Below are 14,452 nucleotides of genomic sequence, written 5' to 3'. Positions count from 1 at the left end.
GAAAACTCCCCAAGAGGAATACCGTATGAAACTCCGATCTAGCAAGTCAGACAGTTTAATTGTTTAAGTCCTCCCCTAGGTGAATCGGTTAAATAGTTTCTGACATGTATCCCCTAGATCGAGATAGAGAGAGGGAGAGACAAGTCAAAAGAAATACATACTGCAAATCACTGCGTAGTCACTGTATAGTGACGTTGTTAATAATGTTTTTTCTAAGTGTTCTAATTATTATTGCCAGTATACTGCTTCCTATATACTGTCCTATCTTCAAGCATGAACAATCTGTCTACAATGTCTCTGCTGAACATTCTTTTAGTGAGTTACCACAACATGAACTCTCCTACAGACTGGCGCTGCGCAATAACACATTCATTAGTATGCTGCACCACTCCCATCAGACTAATAACGCTACAAACTGCTGGATATGTGGCCGACTCCCTCCCTACCAGAATTACAAGGGAGCTCTGCCCCTCTTTCCGTACCCGTTCACTCACAACGGCTCCTGTGGTGCATGGTTTAAAATAATTAATTCCTTAGATCCTGATATTGCTGTTTTCGATGGGAGCTGGGTTTGGGGAAACCTGAACTTAGTTCTGCTCAACGTCTGTTACCCTGATAAAGAGGGACTCCCCACTCGAATAGGAACTGATCTAGAAAATGAAGTATATGGATTAGGTAATTACACAATTAGCCTTATGATTCTTACTGTAGAATCCGAAGCCGCACCAGCTCTGCCCCATATGCTAGTATTACCAGTCATCGGTGAATTATGTGTCCGAAAGAAAGGTTCAGTACACTTAGGTCATAGTAAATGCACTACTGTGGTCGAATTCAGTGACCATGGTAAATCGTCCTTTAAAGCTATCAGCCATTCCTATTTTGTTTGTGGTCATACCGCATACATACGTTTACCTCCAGATTGGGATGGTACCTGTTATATTGCATTCCTTCTGCCACCTGTTTTTCTAGCTCCCCCTGATTACCATAGAAATACAAATCTAGTAAAGAATAGACCCAGAAGAGATATCCCACTTGTCGACTACACAGAAACGGCATGGGAACAGTACACTGATTTTAATAAAGGATTCTTTTTCTTTTTAGGACCTGTCCAAAACAGTAAATTAATACGTAGATTAACTAGAACACTTGAAGCTGTAGTACATGAAACTGCCTCCGCCTTAGGTAACTTAACAGAGGAGCAATCTGCTATGCGGGTTGTTGTCCTTCAAAATCGTCTTGTTATTGACGTCATCTTGGCAGATAGAGGTGGAGCCTGTAAGGTCATCGGGTCAAGTTGCTGCGTTTTCATCCCGCAAAACGCGCCATCTGTCTATCAAGCTATTACCCGTCTGCATAAAATTGCAAGTCAGATACATCAGAATCCAGGCACCTGGACTTGGTCCGGTTGGTTCTGGACAATGTTAACTGCTTGGGGATGGAAGATCCTATCCTTCCTAGGTTTTGGCCTTGTCATAGTATTCAGCTGCTGCCTGTGCCTACAGTGTGGGCCGGCGATATGTGGACTGTGTGCCACATCGTGCATTGAACATTCCAGTTTCCTCTCAAACCGTCAAAGAAAGAAAGATGAACAAATAATGTTACAGGAACAGACTGATCAATTTATGATGATTAATATATCATGAAGGGTCCGTAGGGAACAAGGAGGGAATGAGGTAATATAAATTTTATGGTCAAGTTATGTTCCCTAGCGCGTACCCCACCGTCTCCATGTACGAGTTAAAGTGCATGTAACTTCCCTCCTGTACCAGCTATGAAGACGCAAATACATTTGCGTCCACCGTTAACATGTCCTCTTTCAGACCCACCTTGAATGGGTTGAATGGTCCGTTCCTAAGTATGCTATGCCAACGTCTTTTTGTAGTATACTTCTACGTTTTTCAGCTCTAGCTGAGTAGGCCCCTGAATTTCTGCCACCGAGCCTCTTTTCTGGCTTCTGACTCCAAGGGCCTCTGCCCAGGCTGCCTCTGTACTCGTGAACTCTGACTTACTTTCAGCGCGGCCTCTCGCGCTCAGCTCAGCCTGCTGCCTGCCAAGATTGACTATAACCTTCGAGTTATCTGTTTCCCTCCCCGAAAATACATTCCTGCCTACTAGCTTCAGTAAACATACCCTCAGCTGCAGAGCCAAAGGGCCGACCTGTCTCTGTGCAAATAATTCAAGTAATTCATAGCCCCTGTTGCCATGCTCCCATGGAAGGCCCATGCCCCCACGCTTCTCATACAGACACCCAGGCGCTTATACACGCACTTACAGCAAGTATAGAATAGCTTCTGCCCTAGAGACCTTTCCGCCCAGATAGCTTAGTTCCTAAACATCAGATATCAGATATGATAGAAGCACAAGTTGATCTGACATGCCAGACTTCTGTCTCTTTCTGTCAGTGTAAATGTCAAGTCCCCATGCACCCTCTAGTCTCACGTGCATCACACGTCATGCAGTTGCGCGCGCATCCAAGCCTCAGATTTCTGCTGACATTGCAACATTTCTAGTTTAGTGCCACCCACATGTGTCACTTACTTGTGACGTTTCTAGAACACACCTCCAGTTACGCCTAGTCCACGCCCTTTGATTACGCACTAGTAACACGTGGACACTGTTATCTTGTCTTCTCTCAGCTGTTACGCCTTCTATACTGTTTCCAATGGTGTAAAATAAGTATATAAGCTATGTACTGTTAATAAAATGTAGCGCTCTATCCCTTCTGACACCCCTGTGGTGGTCAGAACATGATATCCTGGTCTTGACCATTCCTTTTTAAGGAATAAAACCCCTAAGAACTCTAACACCACGGACTCTGTCTTTTTTCTTCCGATCTGAGTTATTATTGATTAAGTACTTACCTTGCATAGAAATTAAGAGAGTAAATTAATTATTTACGTCACTGGATTGGCGCTCAGACTTCAACAGCGAGCCTGTGCATGTTTCTGATCAGGCTGTGTAATGCAGCCTGGTAGGAACATGCAAAGCGAGCATGGACTGTTTGGTCAGCCCAAGAGGACCGGCCAAACAGTTCATGCGCACTTTGGGAGTGCATAGCACTCCTCCCCTGCTCTGGCCAGCCCCGCCCCGTCCGAGAGCCACTGACAGCCATAGGACAAATAACATGATAATAACAATAGTTATCATGTTATTTTTCTGTTTGTTTAGTGGGGCGACGCTCCTCTACCTTAGCGGAGGAGCCGATGTTCTTGCAAAACCTCAACAAGTAATCCATACCAGAAAAGTAAGATGACTTCTGGTGCATGTTACGTCTTGACATCACCCATCTGTGAGGCAGCTGGCATATTGGAAAGAAAAAAACTCAAGAAAGCCCTGCGTCGAGGAAGCCACAGATACTCACAGTTCCGGAAACCCTCTATACAGGGTTTGTTCACAACTTGAGAAATCTGACTAAGAGAGATAGGGGGATGTATGACGTTACAACGCATACTTTTACAACGCCTACCTTTACAACGCGGTTTTTACCACGCATACCATTACAACGCATAATGCTTTTAGGCGCTGGATAGTGAATAGTTTAATTTACTATTCCAACTCCAGTCCCCGTGGATAGTAGGGAAGGTTATTGGATAGTAAATTAACCTATTCCCTATCCTAGAGTGCCCCCCAGAGCAATGCGTTGTAATAGTTTGCGTGGTAAAAGTTGCGTTGTAATGGTAGGTCGTTGTAAAAGTTTCGTTGTTAAGGTTGTATACCGAGATAGGGTGACATACTAAATGATACAAAAAGTGATGGATGAAATGCTTGAATTAATCTCAGGGACTGGTAAATACTCGGGCCGTATTCCAGCCCATTGTTAGTTTGCACACCATGCCAACAGACAAGGGTCTCGTGCACAGTGTGTCACTGGAACCAAGCTGTACCCGGCTGATGAGCCCAAAACTAAGGCGAAACTGGTCCGAGTTGCTTGTGTTCCTGTTAAGGGAGGAGCTGGCTTGGCAGTTTGGATTGAACTGATCTAACTGGAGCAGGGTCAAGGTGGTTTGCATATAGCTGGGTGCAAACTGAGGTGACATGGTGAGTGAAATAACAGTGGATTGGGATTTGGTCTGAGTAATTGCCAGTGGCTGAGATTAATTCTGACATTCCGTCCATCACTTTTTTTATACCTTAGTGTGTCGCCCTAAGTAGAACTGGTATGCCCAGGCGTGGGTGCCGTGGACACTGTGTCACTGGAACCAAGCTGTCCCTTGCTGATGCGCCCACAATTAGGGTGAAACTGGTCCTGAGTTGCTTGTGTTCCAGTTCAGGAAGGACATGATTTGGCAGTTTGGGCAGGACTGTTCCAATTGGAGCAGGGCCAAGTCTGTTTCACATATAGCATGTAGCTGAGATGACATGGAGAGCAAAATAAAGATGGATTGGGATGCGGTCCAAGTAATTATCATTTGCATTCGCATATAGCTGGGTCCAAACGGAGGTGACATGGTTGTGCAAAATAACAATGGATTGGGATGTGGCCCAAGTAATCACCACTGGCTGAGATGAATTCAAGTATTCCATACAGCCATACAGCACTTTTTTGTATACTTTAGTATGTTGCCCTAAGTGGCACTGGTATGCCCAGACGTTGGTCCAGTGCACACTATGCCACTGGAACCAAGCTGTACCTGGCTGATGAGCCCATAATTAAGGCGACACTGGTCGAAGGTTGCTCATGGAGGACTTGGCTTGACAGTTCGGGCTGGACTGTTACAATGCGAGCAGAGTCATGACTGATTTGCATGTAGCTAGATTCAAACAGAGGTGACAGAGTGTGCAGAATAGCTATGGATTGGGATGCCGCCCGGGTAATTACCAGTGGCTGATATTAATTCAAGCATTCCACCTATCCCTTTTTTGTACACTTAAGAGAGGTAGGGCCATATGTACCAATACCTGGTTAGAAAATACTGGTCACAAATTTTGATGAGACCAGTAAAGATTTTTAAGAACCAAACAATGTAGTAAATAATCAGGTCTTACAAATCCAAATCGTAGTTAATATTAATGAGGTAGATTAGTATATTCTGACTCACTATGATTGGAGACCATTGTGGGAATAGTGGCATGCTGAGGCCAGTCCACCACCATGTCTGTGATTGCTTTTTAAAAAAAGCAAACTTTTTTAAAAATATAGTCCCATTTTCCTTAAAGGAAAACAGGCTGCATTAAAAAAGTGTACTTTTTTAAAAGTTTGTTTAAGAGTTGTCAATGGTCTGCTGGAACACTGGCCACTCTTCAAACTTTTTTTACATTCACAAAGGGTAATGGGTCTCCTCTTCTGCAAATGCATTACCACATCATTTACGGTGTTTGTAAATTTTCAATGTTTTGGAACTAGATTTCAGTCAAAAACATTGATATATAAGATACGATTTTGTATTTGGAAGGGACACCTACAAAACACCCTTTCTAGATACCGAATCAGTGTCCATTCGGAGTCCCATTTTAGGAGTCTGAAAACCTTTTACAACTCCTAAAATAGGATTAGTACATAGGAAAAAGCATTTTTACTGTTGCAAATGCCGAACTGCAGTTTTTGTAACCATCAAAATTGTTAGTACATCTGATCCATACTGAGTAGACTCAAAATACTTAGAGCAAATTTAAGGGAAATGTAAGCAGTGAGGGAGGGGTTATGAGAATCACTGAGGATAGAGGTGGTATGAAGAAGTGGGTTCCCATATCTAAGGGTGTCAGACAGGGAACCAAAACCGGCCCTGGCAAACTGCTCGGCCGGCCCCCCTGGTGGGGCACGGCTGAACTGTTTGCTAGGCCCAGTTTCGGCTGATTTTGTTACAGGGGGCTGAATTGCCGGCACCCGGTAACAAAAACACCCCCCCAGGGGCCCAAAACCGGCACCCACCCTGTTGGCCCACCGGGGATATGCCCGGTGCCCACTATGGCCAGTCAGGCCTTAGTGTCAGGTAAGGGCTGGATGTGTTAGCTGAAGAAAGCAGTAGTTTAAGAGGATGAGGTAGGTGGTTTATAAGGGTGCATGAGAAAGGTTGGCTGTGAAACTTTCAGAGCAGAGAGGTTAGTTAATGATGGCAAGCGTAAGGAAGACAAAGGGGGCTATGAGACATTGTGAGCTGATGAGAGATCAGCACTGTAATATCTGGCTTAGTGAGTGATGAGCTTGAAGTATGTACACGTCTTGCATAACTATATTTAACCCTTATATCATCCACTCTTTTCTGAGTTAAATCTGTGTTTAATGTCCGTTAAATATATAGAATAGAGCACATTGTAAAATTAAAATTAAAATGAAGTTGAAGAGGCTCCAAACAGAACAAATGAGATTAAGTTTATTGCAGTACAATTGATCCCATCCATCAAGCAGCCTGTGTCAGATGCAATTGACAGTATTCAACAGTAGACTCATTGCACCAGGTTCTATCACCATGGTGCTACTTAAACATACACAAGATGAATACAGAATGTAGGGGATGCAGGGAACTTGTAATTTGTACAGTACTACACACCTTCCCTCTACATGCAAAACCCTAAAGAGTAAACACAAGAAATTTAATAGCAAAGTTAGTAGAAAATACACTACAAATAATCCAGTGAAAACCGCTCACAAAGTTTATGCCATTTGATAATCTTCAAACCTCAAAGGTCGTCTGGTAATCCTCTTATCTCTTAGATTACTCCCATTGTTACTTTCCTCAGCAGGACCTGACCTAGTGGAATGCGAGGATGAAGAGCTCAAGAACTTTCCATCACCCTCATTGACCATTAGCTTACTGTTCCTGATGACAACCACCCTGTTTAGATTCCAGATGCGTGAATCTTCAGTTTTAATAGCATTAGTTAAAATCTTGATCACTCTATGAGGTTTTTGAAACACATTGGAAGCTTTCCTGCCAAAGGGAGGTCTGATCATAACAATATCACCCACTGGAGTAATTTTAACAGCTTTACTTTGGTCATAGTGTACCTTATGTGCTTTTATTCTCTCACCCTCCTTGAGCTTCCAGCTGTTACCAGAGTTATACAAACTTCTTTTTGATTCAGTATCATTGACCCAGAAGGGTGCAACTAAAGTATTGGCACACCTCCCTTTGAGCAACTCAAACAGGGTGCGTCCAGTAATGGCATGGGGAGACACCCTGTAAACCTCCACATTTTTGATAACTTCCTCTTTCCAATCCATGCAATTCTGTTTTGCCAAATCAATGGTTTCTTTAAAAACACACTTAATGTGTTCCACCATACCATTGCTCTCAGGATGATATAGTACACACCCCTTGTTTGATGGAACACGTCTGTAAGAACTCTTCCATTTCATTTGATACCAATTGAGTTCCATTATCTGTTAAGATGACCCCAGGTAAACTTTCTCTACCAAAGACCTCCGTGAGAAACATTATAACCTGTTTGATATGAATACACTTGGTAATTTTAACTTCTGGCTATCGGGAATGTAAATCAATCAACACAAAGACATAATTTTTACAACCATTCCCACGAATAGGCCCAAAAATGTCAAGCGATAACTCCTCCCATGGCTTTTTAGGACGCTCCCTAATGACCATGGGTTGTACTCTGGGTTTATGACACTTTTCACTCATACAACAAGGTACACAATCTCTCACAAGTCGTTCGACTTCCATTCCTGACCACCAGTAATTGAGTCTGAGTCTCTTTCATTTTAGACATCCCTTGATGTCCTTCATGAGCTAGCTCAAAGAGTTCTTGACGAAGGGTACCAGGAGGAACTTATCTGGTACCTCGAAAGATAAGGCCTTCACATTCAGACAATTCATCCTTTAGCTGCCAATATTTCTCACAATCCCCTTTCACTTTAATATTCGATCCATTTTTGAGCAAAGAAGTCAGCTCAAAGCACTCTTTGTCAGAAGCACACTCATCACGCCATCTACTTTCCTTCATTCCGACACTCTCAATGGTGCAAACTCATTCATTAAGTTCGTCCTCATCAGAATTGGAAGTACAGTCACCCTGCGTCACGAACCTTGCTAGTGTATCAGCGACACTGTTCTTACCAACTGGTAAGTATTCAACTTTAAATTTGTATCCCTGAAGTGCTACTACCCACTTGGAAATCCTTCCTAATATCGCATCAATGCCTTTCTTATTGAAAATGTGACATAGGGGCTTGTGATCAGTCCGTACTTCAAATTTCAAACCCCACAGAAGATTCTTTAGTTTCTTTATGGCCCAGTGAACAGCGAGGGCCTCTCTTTCAATACCAGAATATTGCAGTTCAGCCCCTATAAGACTTCGTGACAGGAACAGGAATACATTCTCAGTGTCCCCATCTCTCTGTTGTAACACAGCCCCCAGACCTTTCATGCTAGCGTCAGTGATCAAAACGTTTTAACTTAGGAGTCTTCTTTTTTTTGGATCAAATTTATTTTATTGAGTTCAGCAAAGCAAGACATTACAGTATTAGGACAAAATGAGAAGTGCGTTGACGCATGTACCCAGGACGTTGCATGTCGCTCGTACCTACAAATCTATGGGAGGGTAGCCATGTGTCCATGTAAGCTCGTATGGTGGGAATCATATCCAGCATTGCCTGTTAGAACTCTTATCTACCAACCTCCCCGTAGCCCCCCCAGGAGTCTTCTTAAACATGACCTTAACCATATTGAACTTTTTTTCACAAACATCTGAGCAAATGAAATCCACACCTTTACACAAGAGTTTCCGCATGTTGACACACATATCTGCAAAATTCTTCATAAACGTACTATAATATTATGCCATTATGAGAAATTTCATACGTTCCTCTTTGTTGGAGGGAGATGTGCCCAAGGTAGTCTATAGAGGACCTCTTGAGCTTACACTTGTCTATTCTTACAGTAAGGTTGTAATCCTGAAATTTGTCAAGAACTTCTCTAAGTCTGGTATCAAGTTCTTCCTCATTCTTCCCATAGACAAGCACATCATCTTGATATATTTTCACTCCTACAACTCCTTTCAACACTCTTTCTAACGATCTCTGAAACACAGATGCTGCGTAACCCATCCTCGCCGCCAGTGTAAAATTCTAATGAAAATGGAGATGAAGAGGCTCCAAGTAGAACAAATGAAGATTAAGGTTATTGCAGTACAATTGATCCCATCCATCCAGCAGCCTGTGTCTGATGCAACTGACAGTATTCAACAGTAGACTCATCGCACCAGGTTCTATCACCGTGGTGCTACTTAAACATACAGAAGATGAATACAGAATGAAGGAGATGAAGGGAACTTGTAAATTGTATAATACTACACACATTTTGCATTTTTGGTGCTACACATTTTAAATTATTTCAAGCTCACTTCACCTTCAGATGAATAATAACCCTCTAAATATCACACTCATTTATTTACATGACCAAACTTCACAAACGTATGGAAGCAAAGAATACCTTATACTGGAAAGCATTTTATGGAAAAGAAGCTGCTTCCAAAAATGATATTGTTTTTTCAGTATTTGCTGCATGTTAATACATGTAATAATGGCAAATGTTTGTTTACCTAGGTGTTAGATTCAATAGCCAAGGCAATTTGACCCTGAATGTTGTACAAAACATTATAACTCTTGCATATTATCTACTTCCTATTTTAAACATACAATTGGACCTCTCCCATACACTCCAAATGTATTTCAAGTCAAGTCTGGATCACTTGTCCCTTCAGAGTGCATACATTTGGGGCCTCTGAAACATTTATGTTCTTAACCAACCCGCCCCCCCAAAATGATTTCTTATACATAATTAGTCACTAAAACCAATCAACTTTGCATTTGCAGTGGGTAGCATTTGGGATTAAAAGCATTAGGGACTCAGCAGCGTTTAATCCTCAAATTTTTGGATACAGAATCTGCTCCAGTCCTGAGCAAAATTCTATCAAGAAGGCTTTCTGAATGTTGTGAGTTGTTAGCATGCTCTTTGTTACTGCAGGTTAAAATATATGAGATTCGTTAATTAGTATTTCCTGACTGCTTAATTGTTTGGAACCAAGAACATATATACTGAGTTTGAGGAGCCACATGCAAATTGATATAAACATATGCATTGACTCCTAAGGAGAAATGCAAAAATAATGTTTTTACTACTAATATTATCGTAATTTATACGAATACCACAGTTCACAATGTGTATAAGCAAGGAATGCCTTTTTGTTGGGAAATTATTTATTAAAAACAAGTTATTTCTCATCAAAATATACTCTTTTCAGTTGTCGTTCGCATTATGAGATGGGTAGTGATGGCAAAATGTTCCTCGAAGGAGAAGCTAGTCGGCAGAATACACATTTGGTTATTAATTCGGGGTCATCCCAGTTCGCGAGGGAGAAAGGCTTTCCACATTCTTCACACTGATGGAATAGATAAAAATACTTTTAAAACATTGTTGCAATCATTTGGAACAATTTATAACAATGTAATTTCACAAAGTGCATCTGTAGTCCATTAGCACTTGTTATTGACCCCTCTTTGTTATTCATCTGGGTTTGTACTAAAGGACTACAAATATCACCACACATTGTCAAAACCATGTATCTTTATGCTTGAACATGACCTATATACCAAAATTGCAAGTGTATCAAGTGATCATACAAAGCTTAAAAACAAAAGAATTTCTCTATATTGGGCTTGGACAAAGTGTGTGCAAGAGAACAATGCAGACATCGTACATAAGGGAAGTGAGCTTAGTTGGCACCTCTGGGCCAACCATAAAATAAATCAAGTTGATGATATACTCACGCAACAAGTTTTCTAAAGTAATTCTTACAAATACAACAAGAATTTGGACTCCTTTCTTCACAACTCTCTAGATCTAATCAGCTTACAGGTGTCCTTTAATCAAGAATGAGAAAAACCCAAGACATAGATAACCTCCATATCTCCAATTGCACAACATGTACACACAGAGAAGGAGTACAAGAGAATCGTCTCTGGTTTATACAACATCTTCATGGAATATTCTTTCTCTATTGACACCTCATCCGCATTACAACAATGGTGGTCTTCATGACTGAAAATACAATGGTCTCATGAGGCCTGGGGCACCCTCCTGGAACACTTCTATAAAGGGCTCAGAGATTCTCATATGAAATTTAGTTATTTTAAAATATTGCATCGCTGGCACTAGTCACGTTCTATCTAGCCAAATTTAGTTCCGACTCCCTCTGCTGGAGATGACAATAGCCCAACTGTGACATTGTTTATATACTGTGGTAATGTAAAAAAATGTGGACTTTTTGGCTTTAGATTGAGAAAAATTTGAATGACTGCTCTCTCATTAATATTTCCTTTTCAGCATGACTGTCACGCTTGCATGATATTTCAGATGAACCCCCGATGTCTGCTCACACTTACAAACGGCTTCCCACAGCCCTTGGTCGTGCTAAACCCAATATACTACGTTTTTGGAAGAAAAATACACTCCTGACAATTCAATTTCGGTTTGAAGATATGTTTGAAGTGGCAAAATGAAAATCTTGTGGTGAGGGCACATTGGAACATCTAAAATAAATTACATGAAAGACAATAGGCGAAGGCGCATACTCCATATAATAGGACTTACCGCTTGAACTCTGTGTTCCTGTTTAGGGTGGGACCTCAGCCACTCCGCGCCCAGGAGGGGTGGGGCTACAACCAAGAGCTTAAAAGTGCCAAGTGCGTACCACAGAGTGGGTGTTTCAACACAGCGGTTCACTGTTTCCTGCCCCTACTGCCTAAACTCAGTGTTCTTGGTTCGGGGGGGACCTTGCCCCCCAGCAACCCGCACCCAGGAGGTGGCGGAGCTACAACCACGAGCTTAAAAGCAAAAAGTGCTTTCCACAGTGAGGGTGTTTCTACACAGCTGTTTCCTGTTGCCCACACTTACCCCCTGAACTCTGTGTTCCTGGCTGGGGTGGAACCTTGTCCCCCAGCCACCCCGCACCCAGAAGGGGCAGGGCTTCAAACACTTGCTTAAAAGCACAGAATGATTCCTGCAGCATGAGTGTTTCTACACAGCTGTTGCCTGTTGCCCGCACTTACCGCCTGAAATCTGTGTTCCTGGTTGGGGTGAGATCTCATCCCCAAGCCACCCCATGGCCAGGAGAGGCGGAGTTACAACCACCTACTTAAAAACTCTGAGTGCTTCCCGCATTGTGGGTGTTTCTATACTGTGGTTCCCTGTTGCCCGCACTTACCGCCTGAACTCTGTGCTCTTGGTTGGGGTGGGACCTTGTCCCCCAGACCTCCTGGGCCCAGGAGGGGCGGGGATTCAACCACATGCTTAAAAGCGCTAAGTGCTTCCAGCAGTGCAGGACAAATCCGGGCCTGGGCCCTGGAGAAGACCGGGCAAAGACAGGCTGGGTTGGGCCATCTCTCTTTTGTTCATCATCGGAGACATCTTTTCTCTTTAGGTTTTAAGGAGAAGCGGAGGTTGAACAATGGGGAAATGCAAAATATCGCCTCCAGACCCGGCACTAAGAACAACCTTGGACACTATGTTTGCAGCGTGCAGTGGAGGTATTGAATAAAGACGTTGCTTTAGCCGAGAGACGCTTATCATTGTCATCCACACCTACTGTTTATGTTTCTCAGGAGTCTAACAATGCCACAGTGGGCAATAATAAGTTGGCACAGCCCTTGTCAGATAATCACCTGGATGTTGAACTTGCCCCAACTATATCAGCTGTTAGATCCATTATAACAAACATCAATCAGCTAGAAGCTATGAAATCCCCGAACCCTTTGATCAATCCTCCAGTAAAGGGAAAACCACAAAGAGTCAAGGAGGGAAAAGGAAAGGAGCAGACGGGGGGAACAGATCTAAAATACAGTGACCAGGGCCTGCTACATGTCCACCTACCCCAGAGCAAGTGGTAGACAAGAATAACAAGTCAATGGTAGGGTGTCAAAAAGCACGGATAATAGAGGAACTTTCAAAGGGTGAGCTGATCTTGGTTTGGGCTGCTCTGAGTCCCATCTTAAGCCGATTAGAGAAAATAGAAGAAAATTAACCTGAACCTGGCTCTTGCAAAACGGAGTTCGGCCGGCCCTGTGTCTTTGGGCTCGGCTGGTTCTGTCCCGAGTTCATCACATCCAGGTGGAACACAAGCACTATACAAACAACTGCAAATCACTTCAGGGAGAATTTCTCACTCCACACTGGTGGCTAACAAGGAATTCTGGGGAGAATCCCATTTGCTATAGTCTACAAGGGCTTCTAATGGAAGAGAAGGTGTAACTTCCTCCTCAAGCAACGCCCTTAGTAATGGTATTGAGAGGAGTTCCTCCCTTGAGACTTGATATAGCTGAGAATCATGACCAACTGATGAATAAAGTGGTCCACTAAGTCAATGGAAGGCTGGACAGCCGGGGGCTGTCACATAGTCAGATTATTCACGTTTGAAGAGTTGCATGGGTCGGTAACGATATAAAACCAGACAATAACAATTGCATTGTTGTTAAATTTGAAGGCAAGTTGGTGGCCAAGGACATTCTGACCAAGCTCCATTTTTTGGGCTTGTAGTCAAAGTCAATCGAGGTACTTCCACAAGTCTTCTTCTAAAAGTCTCCATGTAGAATGTTCCCAGCTCCTTTGACATCCAATGAGCCCATTTCCACCTCTAACAGATTTTTGCCTATTGCTCATTTGGACCAATTGGATTGACTTCCTGATCAAACACCCTCATCTGAACTTGTCATCATCTCGTGGAACATCGCTAGTCTTGCACAAAAAAACTAAGCTAGAGGATTGGGTAATATACGAAAAAAAAAACCCTATTGTATGCCTTCAAGAAACCTAGCTGGTGAACCCAATAGACTGTGATGGTTTTATGTCAGTTTATACCGCTGCAACACCTCCAAATATGGGCAGGGCCAAGGGGGTCTGTTCACATTAGTTTCCACCAAACTTGCACTAAAAGCCCCGAAAAGCTTTTTAATTTTGCCTTACCATGTCAAGTCTATGTCTATGTACTGGTTCTTGTTGAGCGCATATGTCACCCTAGGGTCTCATAGCACTTTTACCGAGACTCAGAAACAGACAAGAAAGATGACTGGAAAGAGAAGATAGATTTAAAATAGCAAGTCTTGAGGGACCTACGGAACTTCTTGTGGTCAATCTCAGTGTAAAGGTAGAGTGGCAGGGAGTTCCAAAGAGTAGGAGCTAGTTTTGAAAATGATCTGCTGCCGTTCTTGACTGTACGAACCTTCAAGATTGTTAATAGGTGTTTATTAGCAGAACGAAGATTTCTTTCTGGCTGATACATTTTCAGTTTGTTAGCCAAGTAAAGAGGACCCTGTCCGTTGAGAGTTTTATGGACAAGGCAGCAGATTTTAAAATTAATCCGCTTCTTGACTGGCAGCCAATAGAGAGCCTTCAGACTGGGTGCAGAGGGGGAGCAAGGGGAATGGTTTAAAACCAGTCTCGCAGCTGTATTCTGCAGAACCTGGAGCTTGGTTAGAAGTTCTGTGTTTATGGACGCGAAA

The 14,452-nt window shown here is 42.7% G+C and overlaps 1 protein-coding gene across 1 annotated transcript in view; it reads right to left on the bottom strand.

Moving 5' to 3' along the window:
* Nucleotides 1-8,305: 8,305 nt before the first annotated feature.
* The window catches only part of WDR88 (WD repeat domain 88), a 305,494-nt gene continuing 299,347 nt past the window's right edge, over nt 8,306-14,452 (bottom strand). Inside the window, exon 11 of the mRNA XM_086946455.1 lies at nt 8,306-10,338. Within this exon, the coding sequence (XP_086802581.1) occupies nt 10,213-10,338 (126 nt within the window). The 3' untranslated portion in view covers nt 8,306-10,212. The remainder of the gene's footprint in view (nt 10,339-14,452) is intronic.

The sequence above is a fragment of the Lissotriton vulgaris genome, chromosome 12 (assembly GCF_964263255.1).
Source record: "Lissotriton vulgaris chromosome 12, aLisVul1.2, whole genome shotgun sequence".
Lineage (NCBI taxonomy): Eukaryota > Metazoa > Chordata > Amphibia > Caudata > Salamandridae > Lissotriton > Lissotriton vulgaris.
The sequence above is the reverse complement of the archived record's forward strand: the minus strand, read 5'-3'. Positions and strand labels throughout refer to the sequence as shown.